The following is a 14,826-nucleotide window of genomic DNA, read 5'->3' on the forward strand; positions in this document are numbered from 1 at the left end:
ATACTGAATAACTGAAAGCAGTCACAGGAAATGAACAAACAACATAACAATGTTTCTCATGAGGTGCGTGTTGCAGGGTTCTGGAGGTGAATCTTTCATTCCTAGATATGTCCAGGTAATTCTGAAGAAGGGAAGGACAAAGAAGAGGCCTCCAATCTCTCCAACATTTAATTAAATCTTTCCTCCAAGATGTGCCCTTTGACACCTTTACCCAGAGATCACCAACCTGAACATCAAGAGGAGCCATGTTTGAATTTAGCCAAAAAAGTATTGTCTTAAGAGGCACAGTGCCATTCCACAAGCCATTAATTTTGAAAAGCAAGACAAGAATTCAACAACATTTTAAAAGAAATTTTTTTAGTAATGCAATTGTTCATTGAAAACGTTCCTACCAGTACTATTAATTTTTTTTTGTTGCTAATAGTAGTTTTAAAAGAATGAGTGAAGCCTTTCAAATGCTATCAAGGTGGCCTTGATCAATTAAGGACAGGGAACAGATAAGAGCTGAATGCTCTCTGGCCTTAATGAACAAAAATTGGTGTAATTTTAATTACCACATCCAGGATTCACAGCCTTTTATGGAAGTGAATCTTTGACCCTGATTTTCCCATTCTTTTCCTAAGTATGGGGCCGAATGTGTTCAATGCTGACAATACATTACCCCCATTGTGGTGATAAATTACCAGATCAACTAACTAGACAACACATAGGTGAGTTTCTTGCCCTCTCAGGTTTCTGGACACTGCTGTATGGGGTTGCCTGTATGGATGCAAAGGATTCATGTTGAGGCCTACTTTAGAAGGGTCCAGTGCTAAAAAGGTCACAGGGTTATTGAGGTCAAAGGCAAGGGCAGAGAGTGTAGCATTCAGAGGCCACCCACCACTTCCCTGCCGTCTGTACCTCAGATTGCACTCCACACAGCCAGCATATCACTATGGTTTCCCAGTCAGGAAACTAGCCACCTTTCTTGCCAGCCAGCAAGGCAGGTGATCAGGGAGGTAGCAATTTGACTCTCTTAAGTGACGACTCAAGTGCCTTATTTACAAACTGAGAAAGTTGCACATAACGCCTTCATGTCCAGAAACTGCGAGGTGCTGTATTTTGGGAAAGCAAATCTTAGCAGAACAAAGAGACCTTGGAGTGCAGGTAAATAGGATAGTGAAGAAGGCATTTGGTATGCTTTCCTTTATTGGTCAGAGTATTGAGTACAGGAGTTGGGAGGTCATGTTGCGGCTGTACAGGGCATTGGTTAGGCCACTGTTGGAATATTGCGTGCAATTCTGGTCTCCTTCCTATCAGAAAGATGCTGTGAAACCTGAAAGGATTCAGAAAAGATTTACAAGGATGTTGCCAGGGTTGGAGGATTTGAGCTATAGGGAGAGGCTGAACAGGCTGGGGCTGTTTTCCCTGGAGCATCGGAGGCTGAGGGGTGACCTTATGGAGGTTTACAAAATTATGAGGGGCATGGATACGGTAAATAGGCAAAGTCTTTTCCCTGGGGTCAGGGCATAAGTTTAGGGTGAGAGGGGAAAGATATAATAGAGACCTACAGGCAACGTTTTCACGCAAAGGGTGGTACGTGTATGGAATGAGCTGCCAGAGGAAGTGGTGGAGGCTGGTACAATTGCAACATTTAAGAGGTATTTGGATGGGTATATGAATAGGAAAGGTTTGGAGGGATTGGATTGGGATATCTGGTCGGCATGGATGGGTTGGACCAAAGGGTCTGTTTCCATGCTGTACATCTCTATGACTCTATGGGGATAAGGGGAGAGTTGCTCTCCAGGCCAAATACGCCTCTGGCCGTCTTTCTTATCATCTGTAGAGAGGTGCAAATTCTACCCATGGTTAATCTTTACATTTCACTAGCCCAGAAAGCAATGAAAGCTGAGTCATTGCAATATACTCAAAGCTAAGTTAAATTTTTGACAGACAAGGGAATCAGCGTGTACGGGGGACAAATGGGAAAGTGGAGTTGTGGTGACAATCTTATTGAATGGTGGAGCAGGCACGAGAGGGCTGAATGGTCTACTCCTGCCTCTTATATTTTCACATATAATGCCAAAAAAATTATAGTAAAGGATTAAATGTGTCTATATGTTAATTAATGTTCCATCTATTGAGGGCACAGACACACACAGTAGTAAACTATCCTGGTAGTAAACATTCATGGATATAATTTTTCAAAGCTGAGGGAATTAGGCCATGTAAGGATTTTGCACTGACTGTAGGGTTGTCAATCCTCCATAATTGTCCTAGAGTCTTAAATTAACTATTAATCTTTAATGAATTATTAATTGTCACTATAATTCTTTTAAGTAATCGAGGAGAATAGGTATTAGGTGGGTGGAGTGTTTTTTTTTTATTTTAATGTTTGTTTAATATTGATATAAATATCCGGAGTGAGATGCAATTGAGTACTGCAAAGTCTACACACTTTCTAATAGACTGTGGGAAGGGGGTGAGGTCATGATGATGGAACTATTGGCTGATCAATGCTGGGGGATGGAGTGGGATGCTTGAAGACAGGAGATCATGTGACATAACCTCCTGGACAAGGTCCATCCCAAGTTGGCAACTCTTCACTCTCCTGTGAGTCTGTTCGGAGCCTGTACTGAATCTGTTGCCACTTTGCTTTTATGTGGTGTCTCCATTCATGAAGGAGGCCCTCCGAAAACTCTTTCAGTTCTTCAGTATAATAGACTGAATTTGCCTTTGAAATGAAATTCCACCCCCCCACATAGAACTCTGCCTTATTGCAAGACAAACAAAAGGAGAGCATTTTAATTCCAATCTGGTTCTCCTAACACACATTAACAACACATCAATGCACAAATACTATAAAGACTCTAAAGCAGAGATAGACCTGGGAGGCAAATGTCATCGCCATGGTCACCTAAAACTTTAAATTAAAAAGAAATGCATTTTAATATTCCTAAAACAACACAGAATTATAAGCTGAATCCAATTAAAAGTCAATGACTCTCAGCACTGACAGACAAACCTCAAAACTGTAATCGAGCACAGGAAGCAATGGTGAAGAGATTATCATAACTGTGTCAGTCAGGTGGAGTTCTACAGTGTGGCATCTGCTTCAAACAAGAGCAGGGAGCAATGCAAATCTGTATATCTAAACCACAACCTGATTCTTATTTCAGTACAGCATGCTTTCAGTAAATATTTAGGCTGCGACATGATGCCTCCTTTGTTGGACCATGCTCTTACAAAATTAATGGCTGGATTAAACGTCCCTTACAATTTTTTTTATATAATTTTAATTATTCAAGTGATGTTAGCATCATTGGCTAGGCCATCATTTATTGCCTATCTTTAATTACCCTTCAGAAGGTGAAGATGAGCTGCCTTCTTGAACTGCAGCAGTCTTATTTGGTGCATGGACACCCACAATGCTGCTGAGAAGGTAATTGCAATATATTTCCAAGTCAGATTGTTGTGTGTCTTGGAGGGGACTTGCAGGTGGTGGTGTTCCCATGTATGTACTGCCGTTGTCCTTCTAAATGGCACAGATCATGAATTTGGAAGTGGTGTTGAAGGAGCCTTCGTGAATGGCTGCACTGCATCATACGAAAGGCACACACTGCTGTCACTGAATGTCAGCAATGGAGAATTTGAAGATTCAAAGTGCGTATGGGTATCAATTGAGCAGGATGTTTTGTCTTGGATGGTGTCAATTCTTTTGAATGTTGTTGAAGCTGCATTCATCCAGGCAAGTGGAGATATTCCATCACATTGTACCTTTTAGAGAGAGAACAGACTTTCGGGAGTCAAGACGTAAATGCGTCAGAAGCATTTCACAGGAGGTTTCTAGATTAATACAAAGAATGAGTGGGTTGTTTTTTTTAAATGAGGCTTGGTTTCACTAGATGTAAAGATGTCAGAGATGTAAAGCACGAAACAGACTCCTTGGTCCAACTCGTCCATGCCGAGCAGATATCCCAACCCAATCTAATCCCACCTGTCTGCACCCAGCCCATATCCCTCCAAACCCTTCCTATTAAGTTTAGATGAGTGAGTAGTAACATGAAATTTAAGAAGGTTTTGACAAGGTGGAAATGGAGAGGACATTTTCTCTTGTGGGTGAGTCCAGAACAAGGGGATCTACTTTAAAATTAGGAGTCACTCTTTTAGGACAGAGATGGAGAGAAACATTTTGCTCAAGTGGTTGTGCAACTTTGGAACTCTCTGCCTCAAAATTTGGTGAAGGTAGTGTCAATTGAATATTTTTAAAGCAGAGGTAGATTGATTCCCTGCCTAACAAGAATCTAAGGTCACAGCCATTTCAGAGGGCAGTTAAGAGTCAGTATCATTGCTGTGGGTCTGGAGTCGCATGAAGGCCAGACTAGGTAAGGGCAGAATTCCTTCCCTAAAGGACACTAATGACCCAAATGAGATTTTTATGACAATCTGTGGTATATTCATGGTACCCATTTACAAAGATGAGCTCTCAATTCTAGACTCTTTACTGAATTAATTTTACAACTATAAAAGATAGCTTCATAGTCTGCATTACTAAGGTGAGTGTCCAATTCTGGATTTCATTAATTGAATTTAAGTTCCAACACCTACAGTGTTAGATTGAATTCATGTTCCTCACAGCTTTATGCCTGAGCCTCTGGATTTTGATCGACTGATATTGTCATTAAAGCACCATCTCCTGCTTCTCCTCCTTGATATGGGAACAGTGCAGGAAAATGGCATTGAGAGAGAAGATCAATCATAATCTAGTTGAATGGCAGAGCTGGCTTGAGGGGACGAGTGGTCTACTCCTGCTTCTAATTTGTATATGCCCTGTTACTATTCCTGGAAGCTACTTCCATTTTCTGCCACACATACATCGACACACACAAAGTTGGTATCTGCAACTTATTCATGTTGTTTCAGATAATGCCTTGCAGATTATGATAAACATGCGTTAAAAAAAAGCTTCCCATGCTACCTTTGAATCTTTTTTTCCCCAATCACTGGAAACAGTTCCTCTATATTTGAAGTGGGGTATATATTTTAAGTGGAGTGGGTCTGGTGAGTGGTTAATCAGTAAGAGTCAATGTCTTTCTAAAAGTATGGTCGGTAGCTAGCATTGATTTGATATTTACTGGGTTAAGAATTAAAGTAAGGCAAGAATGTAAAGTAAAATTCTTCCAGCATTAAGCAGGATAAAACTATTGGAGAGTAGGTGATTAGTTAAGTAAATTGATTCAGTCTGGAAGTGTAGTCCAAACAGAGCAAATGGAGTGATTGTTTCAAGTTTGGAGAGTGGAGAATTAGATGGAGGATGGGATGAAGGTGCTCTTTTCTCTGTTTTAAAATTTATTTTTTAATGCGCATAATTGTTCTTACTTTGGTGCAATGGAGGGAGTTAGTTGATGAGTAATTGGTAAGCTATTCTACCTATACTTATGATGTAAGGTGTGTGATTTTATACATACATACATACATACATATATATATATTTTAATATCATTTATTTCAGAGTATGTACTTTGAACTAGCGGCATTTAACTTTTGGTCTATGTTTGTGAGAGGTTAATGATTAACCTGCCAATATTTCTGCAGCTAGAATGAGGATTCATTGAGTGACAATGGGAATGTGTTTGCATTGTGAGTTTTGTGCTCAGACATTGATAAACATTAGCATGCTTTAAGTTTAGAAGAATAAGGAATTGATTTTTATTTGCTTCAGAGAAAATCCCTCAGCTTGGAAAGTCTTTGGTTTCAGTTTGCAGAAATCCTGTTAAAATTAAATTGAAGGAACAGTTTCTCATGGAGAAAGGATATTGTTCAGAAGAGTGAGAAAATAGGTTACCTTAGTGCAAGGGTTTTAGTTAAAAGCTCCAGCCTGGAGGATTAGAAATGGGAAGGCATTATTTGAAGCTAAGAAAATCTAAGCCCAATTGTGTGACTAATCAAGAATAAAAGTTAATAAACTCTTGAAGTAAATAGATAAATCAAAACTATAGATGTTATAGAGAAGAAAACTTTTGTATTGGGATAAATGGAATTGTCTTTTTACTGTATCTTTCAAAATCTTAAATTGTTTATTTAAAAATAGCTTGGTTTATTCTATTTCATTTTTTTTGCAGAATAAACGTGTTTTAATGTTAAAACTAAATCTGTACCATTACATGCTTATGTTTCTGTCAAAGACTACTTCTGTAAATAAAAACAAAGTCAAATATGATCTATTAAGTCAGATTTCAGTCTGGGATCTGATCCCTCTAGTAATAACAGCAGGGAACATACAGATGTGGCAGGACAGTCAGCAAAGAGCAAGTTGCAAGAAACTGATGTATATTACTAGAAAAGGCATGCTTGGAACTTTAATGCGTACTGAAAAAGAAGTGCAAATACAATATGTTGTCATTTTGGGTGTTTTTATTATATATTTATTTAGCTAAAAATCAAAAGAGAAATCTGTTATCATCTTACAATGATTTGAAGGAATGCCTGACACCTATTGCAATGAGTGAACAAGTGATGGATATATTAATGATTAATTGGATATGTAATGGTTGTATAAATATGGGAGCTCATAATCAGTGAAGCATAAAATTCTCACTAAAATTGTGGACTTGAACTGTGTTTAAATACAGTTGATCTTGTAGTGTATAATAGTATCATCACGCATCTGCTGCCGTTGTCTTTAGATTCTATGTTCACGGGTTTGCAAAATTCGTTGAAGGAACCTTGAAGAATTTCTGCTGTGCATCTTGCAGATGGTACACATCTACTACTGAAGTGTCAGTCAATGTTTGTGGATGTGGTGCCAATCAAGCAGGCTGCATTTCCCTGAGTGGTAAACTACAGACATGTTATATTGGTTGTCATATAAGGAAAATGTTGGAATCTAATATAAAGGCAGTGGTAACTGAACAAAAATTTAGAAAACAATGGCAACATTGGACAGAGTCAACATGGATTTTTGGAAGGGAAATCATGTTTCACAAACATGATTGAAATTTTGTGAAGATGTTACTGTAGCATTAACAAAGGAGAACCAGTGGATGCATTGTTTTCAAAAGTTTTTTTAAAAATAAGGTCCCACACAGGCTGTTAGTAAATAAAATTAGAGAACATGGGATTGAGACGAATATACTAGCACTGATTGAGAATTGGTTAATAGTCAGAAAGCAGACAATAAGAATGAAATGGTCTTTCTCAGAATATCATTGTTATTTGTGGAGTACCTCAAAGATCAGTGTTAATTCCACAACTGTTCATCATCCGTATAAATGATTAGGATGTGAGAATCAATTATATTAATCCCAAATGTACTTATCAAACCAAAGTAGGTGGGAACATAAGTTGTGAGGAGGATGCAAGGAATCGTCAAAAGAATTTAGCTCATCTAATTGCATGGGCTAGACATGGCAGATGGAATGAGATATAAACAGAAGTATAAATGGTAAAACAAACAGAAAGTCAGAATGTTTCTTAAATGGTGAGAGTTGCTAAGTGCCAGTGTCCAAAGAGGCCTGGATGTCCTTGTTCACAAGTCACCAAAAGCAAATATACAGTTGCAGCAAGCCTTTTGATGCAAATGTATGTTAGCATTCATTTCAAGGGAATTCAAGTATAGGAATACAGATGTCATGCTGCAGTTATCTAGGAGCTTTGAGAGACCATATTGTGATAATTATGCACAATTTTAGTCTCTAAGTGCAACAGGTTCACCAGATTAATTCCTGGAATGGGGTGATTGTGTTTTGATGAGAGATTGAGGAAATTGAGTCTGTATTCCCAGAGCTTCAAAGAATGAGAGAATAATTATCATTGAAACTTACAAAATTCTTAAAGGCCATGACAGGATGGAGGTAGGTAAGTTTTTGAGTCTAAAACCCAGAACATAATCTCAGAATAACAGGTAGGCCATTTAAAGTTTGAGATAAGGAGAAATTGTTAGATGGTGGTGAATCTTTGAAATTCATTACTCCAGATGGCTGTGAAAGCTCAGTCATTGAGCATGTTTAGGACAGAATACAGTAGATTTCTAGAGATTAATAATCTTAAAGGATTATAAAAATTGTGCAGGAAAGCAGCATTGAGGAGATGATCAACTATGATCTAATTGAATGGAGGGGCAGGCTCAATGGCCTCCTCGTATTCCTGTGTTCCTATCTGCTCGACTAAAATCATTCATTATTTTGAACACCTCTATCAAATCTCCTCTTCACTTTCTCTGCTCCAGGCAGAATAACTCCAACCTCTCCAGTTCCTCCACAAAACTTAAGTCTCTCTTCTCTGATAGCTTTCTTTAAATCTCTCTCTGCAGCCTTCCTAAAGCTGCATATCCTGCCTGAAATGCAGTACCTGGAATTGAACATGTTCCAGGTCTAGTCAATGTTTTGTAAGGGTTTAGTACAGCTTCCATGCATTTATACTCTATGACTCTATAAATGAAATAAAGGATTGTGCACATTTTTAAGCAGCTTCTTAAGTTGTCCTGTCACCTTCAATAGTTTTTGTACATATAAGAACACTGGGTCTCTCACCTCCTCCCCTCCACTTTAAAAAAGGACCTGTTAATGCCTATTGTCAGCCCTTCATTCTCCCTATAATTGTCCACTGCAACTCTGTCTACTGTCCTTAGTCAACATTACAGCAGCATGATGGATATACTTATAAATCACCAGCATTTCAATCTAATTAATAGTCTATTACGTGAAACATTGTCATGCGTCTTTTGAAAGTCTATATACATATTTTTTATCATTTGTTCTTGGAATATAGGCAACACCAACAAATCATCACAAAGGAGCGATCACAATGCAGATTGGAGTTTTTCGTCATCCAAATTAAGTAATGAAGGGCATGAATTAAACAGTTGGATTTTAGGGCCCTCTCGTGCAGTAGTAGAGACCCTACTCCAGGAAACTCAGATTCAAGTCCTACCCGCTCCAGAATTGTTTGATAGTAACTCTGAACAGATTAATGAAAATATCCTTTTGTTGGAGCATACATCAAAAAGGTACCCCAACCCAAATCTCAGAACAACATGACGACAAACCTCTAATATGGGCAAATAAAGGCTGCAGCGCAATAATTGATCCTCAAGTGGGCCATCAAGTGGCTCAGTCAACTACGCAGTTGCTGGGGTGCCTACTGCAGCCAATACACTTTGAAAACGGAAGATACTGGACTTACCATCACTCCATAACCCAGTGTCTTCATCACTGACATCCCCTTCCCCCAATTCCCAATTATTTCCAGACTCCTAGACTGACCAGGGAGTCCAAATTCACCATTGTAGTCACATAATAATGCCATTATCAATTCCATGTACTGTAATCTGCTTGTGATGGAACTGATCACAGGAGAAAATCCTGACTGGAAGTAATATGTCACTGCCTTCCAGTGGACAAAGATTTTAAATTCAAGATCAGGGAACCAAGTCAAGCCACTGAGCAAAGGGAAATGTCCATAGTGAGGCATGGACTATAAGCAGCTCAGGAGTTTGTCAATCAATATTTTCAGCGAAACTGCTAGTTGCTATGAAGTACTAGACTTGGAATGTGAATTTTACAGGACATCTACTACATTAATCCTGCAAATATTTGATTTGATTACAAGGTTTTATATTTCTTTTTGTAAGTTTATTGGCTTTCAGTACTTTTAACTTTAAAGCTATTTCAATTTGTGAAGTATTCCACTTGACATAAAGTAAAGCAATATCATTATTTCTATTATTTGAAAAATATATTTTACAAAATTAGGCCCCAGTCTTCCCTGTCCTCAATGGTCCACATCAACCCCTCCTCCTTAAATTTTAAATCATTGACCTTTCATGTTCTCCCCCTACACCACCTCCAGATATTTCTGCAAACACATGAAACTCTATAATGACTTCCATCTAAACTCTCATTCCAACAGCAGAATCTCCAGCCATCCAAGCAAAACTCACTGAAATTCCTTTCCTGAACATCTTCACTGCCTCTGTTCTTAAAATGGGAAAATTTAAACCTTTGTTTAAATCTTTGGTTTCCCTTACCAACCTCACGTTTACAGCTATTTTCCATACAGTACATTTTTTACACTTAAAACTCCTTAACCAGTGCAAGCTGTTATTAATAAATATTTTTAAAAAGCTCTTCCAAATCATCTCAAAATTTAAACTGTTCATATTGTTTCTCTACACAATGTCATTTGTTTGTAAAATGCACACAGCAAATATTATGAGTCACAGTCATTCTTTTTGCAGCAAATGCAAATCAAATTCAATTTGATAAGAACTGCCATTTGTTTTGTAACATCCTCTAGTTATAAATATTGATTATGTTGAAGGAAAGTGTTTCAGATGCCACTGTAGATTGAAAGCTTAACTTTTTTTTCCTTTAATCTTTCATGGGATGTGTGTAAGGCCAGTATTTATTGTCCATCTCTAATCCCTTGAACTGAGTGAAAAGGGCAGTTAAGAATCAACCATGTTGTTGTGGGGCTGGAGTCATGTGTAGGCCAGACCAGGTAAGGATGGCAGGCTTCCATTCCTTATGTTTCCCTTTGTTTTCTATAATTGATGCAGGTACCATGACGAGCTTTATACTAAATTTCAATTCCCTGATTTGATCCCACTCCCTAGAGCAGTGACTTTGATTAGTAGTTCAGAGACATTACCACTACACAATCACACTACACTGTGTGGGATTTTAATGTGTGAAAATTGATTAACATATTTAAATTTTCCACATGACCACTGTAGCTATGGCTCCAAAATTAATCCAAAGTGCTTCACAACCACTGAGACATCTTAAAATCACAACATGCTCGATAAGTACATGTTCTAGAAGGATCTCAATGTAACTTCCTTTGAAGAGATAATTCTCTGCTTGAATTTTTCATGTAAAAAAAAAAATCCTGACCTCTCAGTGGTGGAAGTTAGATAGCTTAGATGACCAGATTGTGGTGCAGAATGGGGGCAATAACATCAAACCCCAGCGGTAGTTGTTCGTGGAGGGCTGCGCCCTGATCTTACTCCATGCTTAATATGGAGTACTGCCTCCTCAAACTACATAAGTACCTGTACTTGTTTCTCTAGAGCAGACAGACAGTGATCCCCTGTGGTCTTTCATGGAGCATGGTTCATTTCCTAACTTCTCAGTTCATTCGTCATTACAATTTTAACTGACAATCTTTAGAAACAAAAACAGTGCTGGAGAAACTCAACAGGTCAGGAAGGATCACTGGACTCAAAACATGAACTTTTTATCTCTCTACAGATGCCACCAGACCTGCTGTGTTTCTCTAGCACTTTCAGCTTTTGTTTCAGATCTCCAGTATCTGCAGCTGTTTAACTTTTTTATGCATTTTAGCTCATCTGTTAGCTATCTGAACTGTAACAAAATGTAAGAACTTACAAATTTTCTTCCAATTCAGTTATTTGTCAATATTTTTAAAATGTGAGTGTCATTTAATCAATCAGTAAAATGGACATTGATTCAACTGCTAAAGAAAATCAATTATTCAATTAGGCTATTGATAATTGGTTTGTCAGCAACTGTTTGTATCAAATTAATTATTTATTCCATTCAGCTGTCATCATACATCGGCCTGGGGTACAAAAATAAAATCATTCTTTTATTGTTAGGAAACAGATCATTGAGTGACAGAACAGAAGATTTTAAAATAGAAAGGAGAGATATGGTCGAGAGAAGCAAACTGTTTCCAATAGATAAAGTGGTCATGAAAGAAGAACCATAGACACAACATTGAATGTTAAATATAGAAGAAAACAAGAAAACTCAACACAGTGTCAGAAGGCTACTGCTGTCACTTAAAGAGCTCGTGTTTAAACAAGATTCAACATTGGATTGAATGAAGGAATAGGGGTTGGACAGAGATAGGAGCAGGATGGGCAAATGGGATTATAATTATTTGCTCATATGGAAAGTAAAACATCAGCATGGATTGGTCGGGACAAATGGCCTGTTTGGGGTGAATTAGACTGCTATCAAATGAGAATTGTTATTTGTTCAATTTATTACATACATTCGTGAAGTAAATGATGGAACATTTATGTAAAACGGAGTCACCTCAACTTTCCTGTGGGTGTGCGGCCTAATGGGCAGAAAATGAGCAACTTCTTCTCCTCCAGCTTCCTTTCTCATTCATTTCCTAATTGATAATCTTCTATTAGCTTTCTCAAATGATCACCCATGAACATGGGGAACTAGAGTGTCCACCTGAGAAAAGAGCAGAAAAATGTGTTGCTGGAAAAGCGCAGCAGGTCAGGCAGCATCCAAGGAGTAGGAGAATCGACGTTTCGGCCATAAGCCCTTCTTATGCCCGAAACGTCGATTCTCCTGCTCCTTGGATGCTGCCTGACCTGCTGCGCTTTTTCAGCAACATATTTTTCAGCTCTGATCTCCAGCATCTGCAGTCCTCACTTTGTCCACCTGAGAATACTCACATGGAAAATAGTGGACAGGAGTATACCAGGTGGTTCACCAAATCTGCCCTACACTTATGATACCTGGACCAGCACAACCAGACAGAGGTGATAACATAATGGTAACTTGATCAACTAAAATGCCAGAGTCTTGAATTTAAATCCCTCCTTGGAGCTGGAAAGCTCAAATTCTGTTAGGTTTGGAGTAAAAAAAGCTAGTCCCAATTGTAATAATCATTGAGCTACTATTTCATAGTAAAATCCATCTGATTCACTGATGCTCTTCAGGGAAGGAAATCTGCCATCCTTGCCCACTCTGGCCTACACATGACTTCAGATTTATTGCAATGCATTAACTCGTATGCCCGAGCAAGATACTCAGATGCTTCAAAAGCACTGGGTGTACTTGTATTTTATTGATGACAGTGGTTCAAGGCGGTGGCTCGCTACCACCTCCTCAGGGGCAGTTAGAGATAGGAAACAAATGCTGGAATGCCAGTGAAATATGCATCCAAGAATAACAAAAAAAAAGTCGTCCTATCCTTCCAAAATCAGGGCTCTCCATTAAATGACATTGAAGACCAAAAAAGAATAATACAATTTTGGAAAATCCATCACCAACCTGCCTGAGACAACTGAAACCAATCTAGGAGCTCAAAAGTGAATGCTTTTGTTAATCCATTCCTCTCCTTTACCATTCCATCCTTGGCACATTCAAAAATCGGTTCAGTTTTCTTGTTAAAACAGTCAGTACCTACCCAGATTCACTTCTCTCTGGGAAAAGAAGTCTCTCACATTCAACTTATGCCTATGATTGTGTAGCTGAAATGCCTGTCCCCAATCCTCTCAAATCTGAAAAAATAGAATAATTTAATCTAATTGTGTTCAAACTCTAATCTTAAGCTGATTCATGCATTTGTTTGAACAGAAGTCACTTGAACATGTATAAACATAGCAAATAGGAGCAGAACATGGCCTTCAAACCTTCTTCGCTATACAATGATTAATCATTCAACTTCGTATCCTGATCGTGCTTTATCCCTTTAGTCCTTAAAACTATGTTCAGTTCCTCCTTGATAACATTCAATGTTTGGCCTCAGCTACATCTGAGGCAGAGAATTTCACAAGCTCATTACTCTTCATTTCAGTTCCAAATAATATATCCAGTATCCTTAGGTTTTTCTAGACTACCCAGTCATTAGGAATACCTTCTTACATTTTACCCCGACTAGTCCTATTAGAATTGTATAGGTTTTATGAAATCCTAACATCCTACTTCATTCTTCTAAACCCCAGTGAATATATTCCTATCCAATCTAGTCTCCCTTCTTGCTTCAGTCCTGCTACCTCAGGAATCAGTCTGGTAAATTTTTGTTGCACTCTCCCAGTAGCCAGATCATCCTTCCTCAGATAGAAAGATCAAAATGCACACAGAACTCTAAGTTTACAATTTCAGCAAGATGTCTCTGCTCCTGTACTCAAATTCTCTCGCTTTTTAAAATTCATTTTGTGGGATGTGGACATCGCTGGCTGGCCAGCATTATTGCCCATTGCTAGTTGCCCTTGAGAAGGTGATGAGCTGCCTCCTTGAACTGCTTCAGTCCACCTGCTGTGGGTTGACCCACAATGCCACTAGGGAGGGAATTCCAGGATTTTGACCCAGCCACCGTGAAGGAATGCTGATATATTTCCAAGTCAGAATGGCGAGTGGTTTGGAGGGGAACTTGAAGGTTGTGACGTTCCCATGTATCTGCTGCTCTTTTCCTTCTATATGGAAGTGGTCGTGGATTTGGAAGGTGCTGTCTGAGGATCTTTGGTGAATTTCTCTTGTGCATCTCGTAGATAGTACACACTGCTGCTACTAAGCATCAGTGGTAGAGGGAGTGGACACTTATGGACACAGTGCCAATCAAGTGGGCTGCTTTGTACTGGAAGATGTCAGGCTAACATATCATTTGCCTTCTTCACCACCTGCTGCACCTGCATGCATACTCTCAGCAGCTGATGTCACAAACATCCAGTTCTCATTGCACTTACCCCTTGCCCATTCTATCACCATGACACAGAGCTTGAAAGTCTAGCTAAATATTCACTACCTTTCTTTTCACCCACACTTGCAGTGAAGCCAGTGATTGTATGTGCACTGTCACTGCCCACTGACAACATGGATTAGCTATTAGAGTACGCATTCAGGCCCAGCTGGGAAGAATGAAGTTCACACGTATGAAAGAGAGGAAATGGCTAACATTTTGGGTGCAGCCATTATCCAGAACAGAAGTCATGGAGAGTAAAAGAGATATCCCTCGTGGGGATGAGCAAAACAAAAAAGAAAGGGGCGAAAAGGTATTTGTATTCCACTTTCTTAGACCGAACAGTGCCAGTTCTGAGATAAGGCCCTAACCGAAGACATTCAGAGACTAACTGTC

The 14,826-nt window shown here is 38.8% G+C and overlaps 1 protein-coding gene and 1 long non-coding RNA gene across 4 annotated transcripts in view; one reads left to right on the forward strand and one right to left on the reverse strand.

Moving 5' to 3' along the window:
• The window catches only part of LOC122541788 (paladin-like), a 246,748-nt gene that overhangs the window by 194,819 nt on the left and 37,103 nt on the right, over positions 1 to 14,826 (reverse strand). The window contains exon 2 of one of the 3 annotated variants that reach the window (XM_087982491.1): positions 3,339 to 3,756. The exons of the other annotated variants lie outside the window; for them this stretch is intronic. Coding sequence (XP_087838617.1) covers positions 3,339 to 3,493 — 155 coding nt within the window. The 5' untranslated portion in view covers positions 3,494 to 3,756. The remainder of the gene's footprint in view (positions 1 to 3,338; positions 3,757 to 14,826) is intronic. 3 annotated transcript variants of the gene reach the window in all.
• The window catches only part of LOC148137454 (uncharacterized), a 75,052-nt gene that overhangs the window by 2,191 nt on the left and 58,035 nt on the right, over positions 1 to 14,826 (forward strand). The gene's annotated exons all lie outside the window — the stretch shown is intronic.

This window comes from Chiloscyllium plagiosum, unplaced genomic scaffold (assembly GCF_037043375.1).
Source record: "Chiloscyllium plagiosum isolate Xiang-an unplaced genomic scaffold, Cpla_swu_hap1 HiC_scaffold_43, whole genome shotgun sequence".
NCBI classification, from domain to species: Eukaryota; Metazoa; Chordata; class Chondrichthyes; order Orectolobiformes; family Hemiscylliidae; genus Chiloscyllium; species Chiloscyllium plagiosum.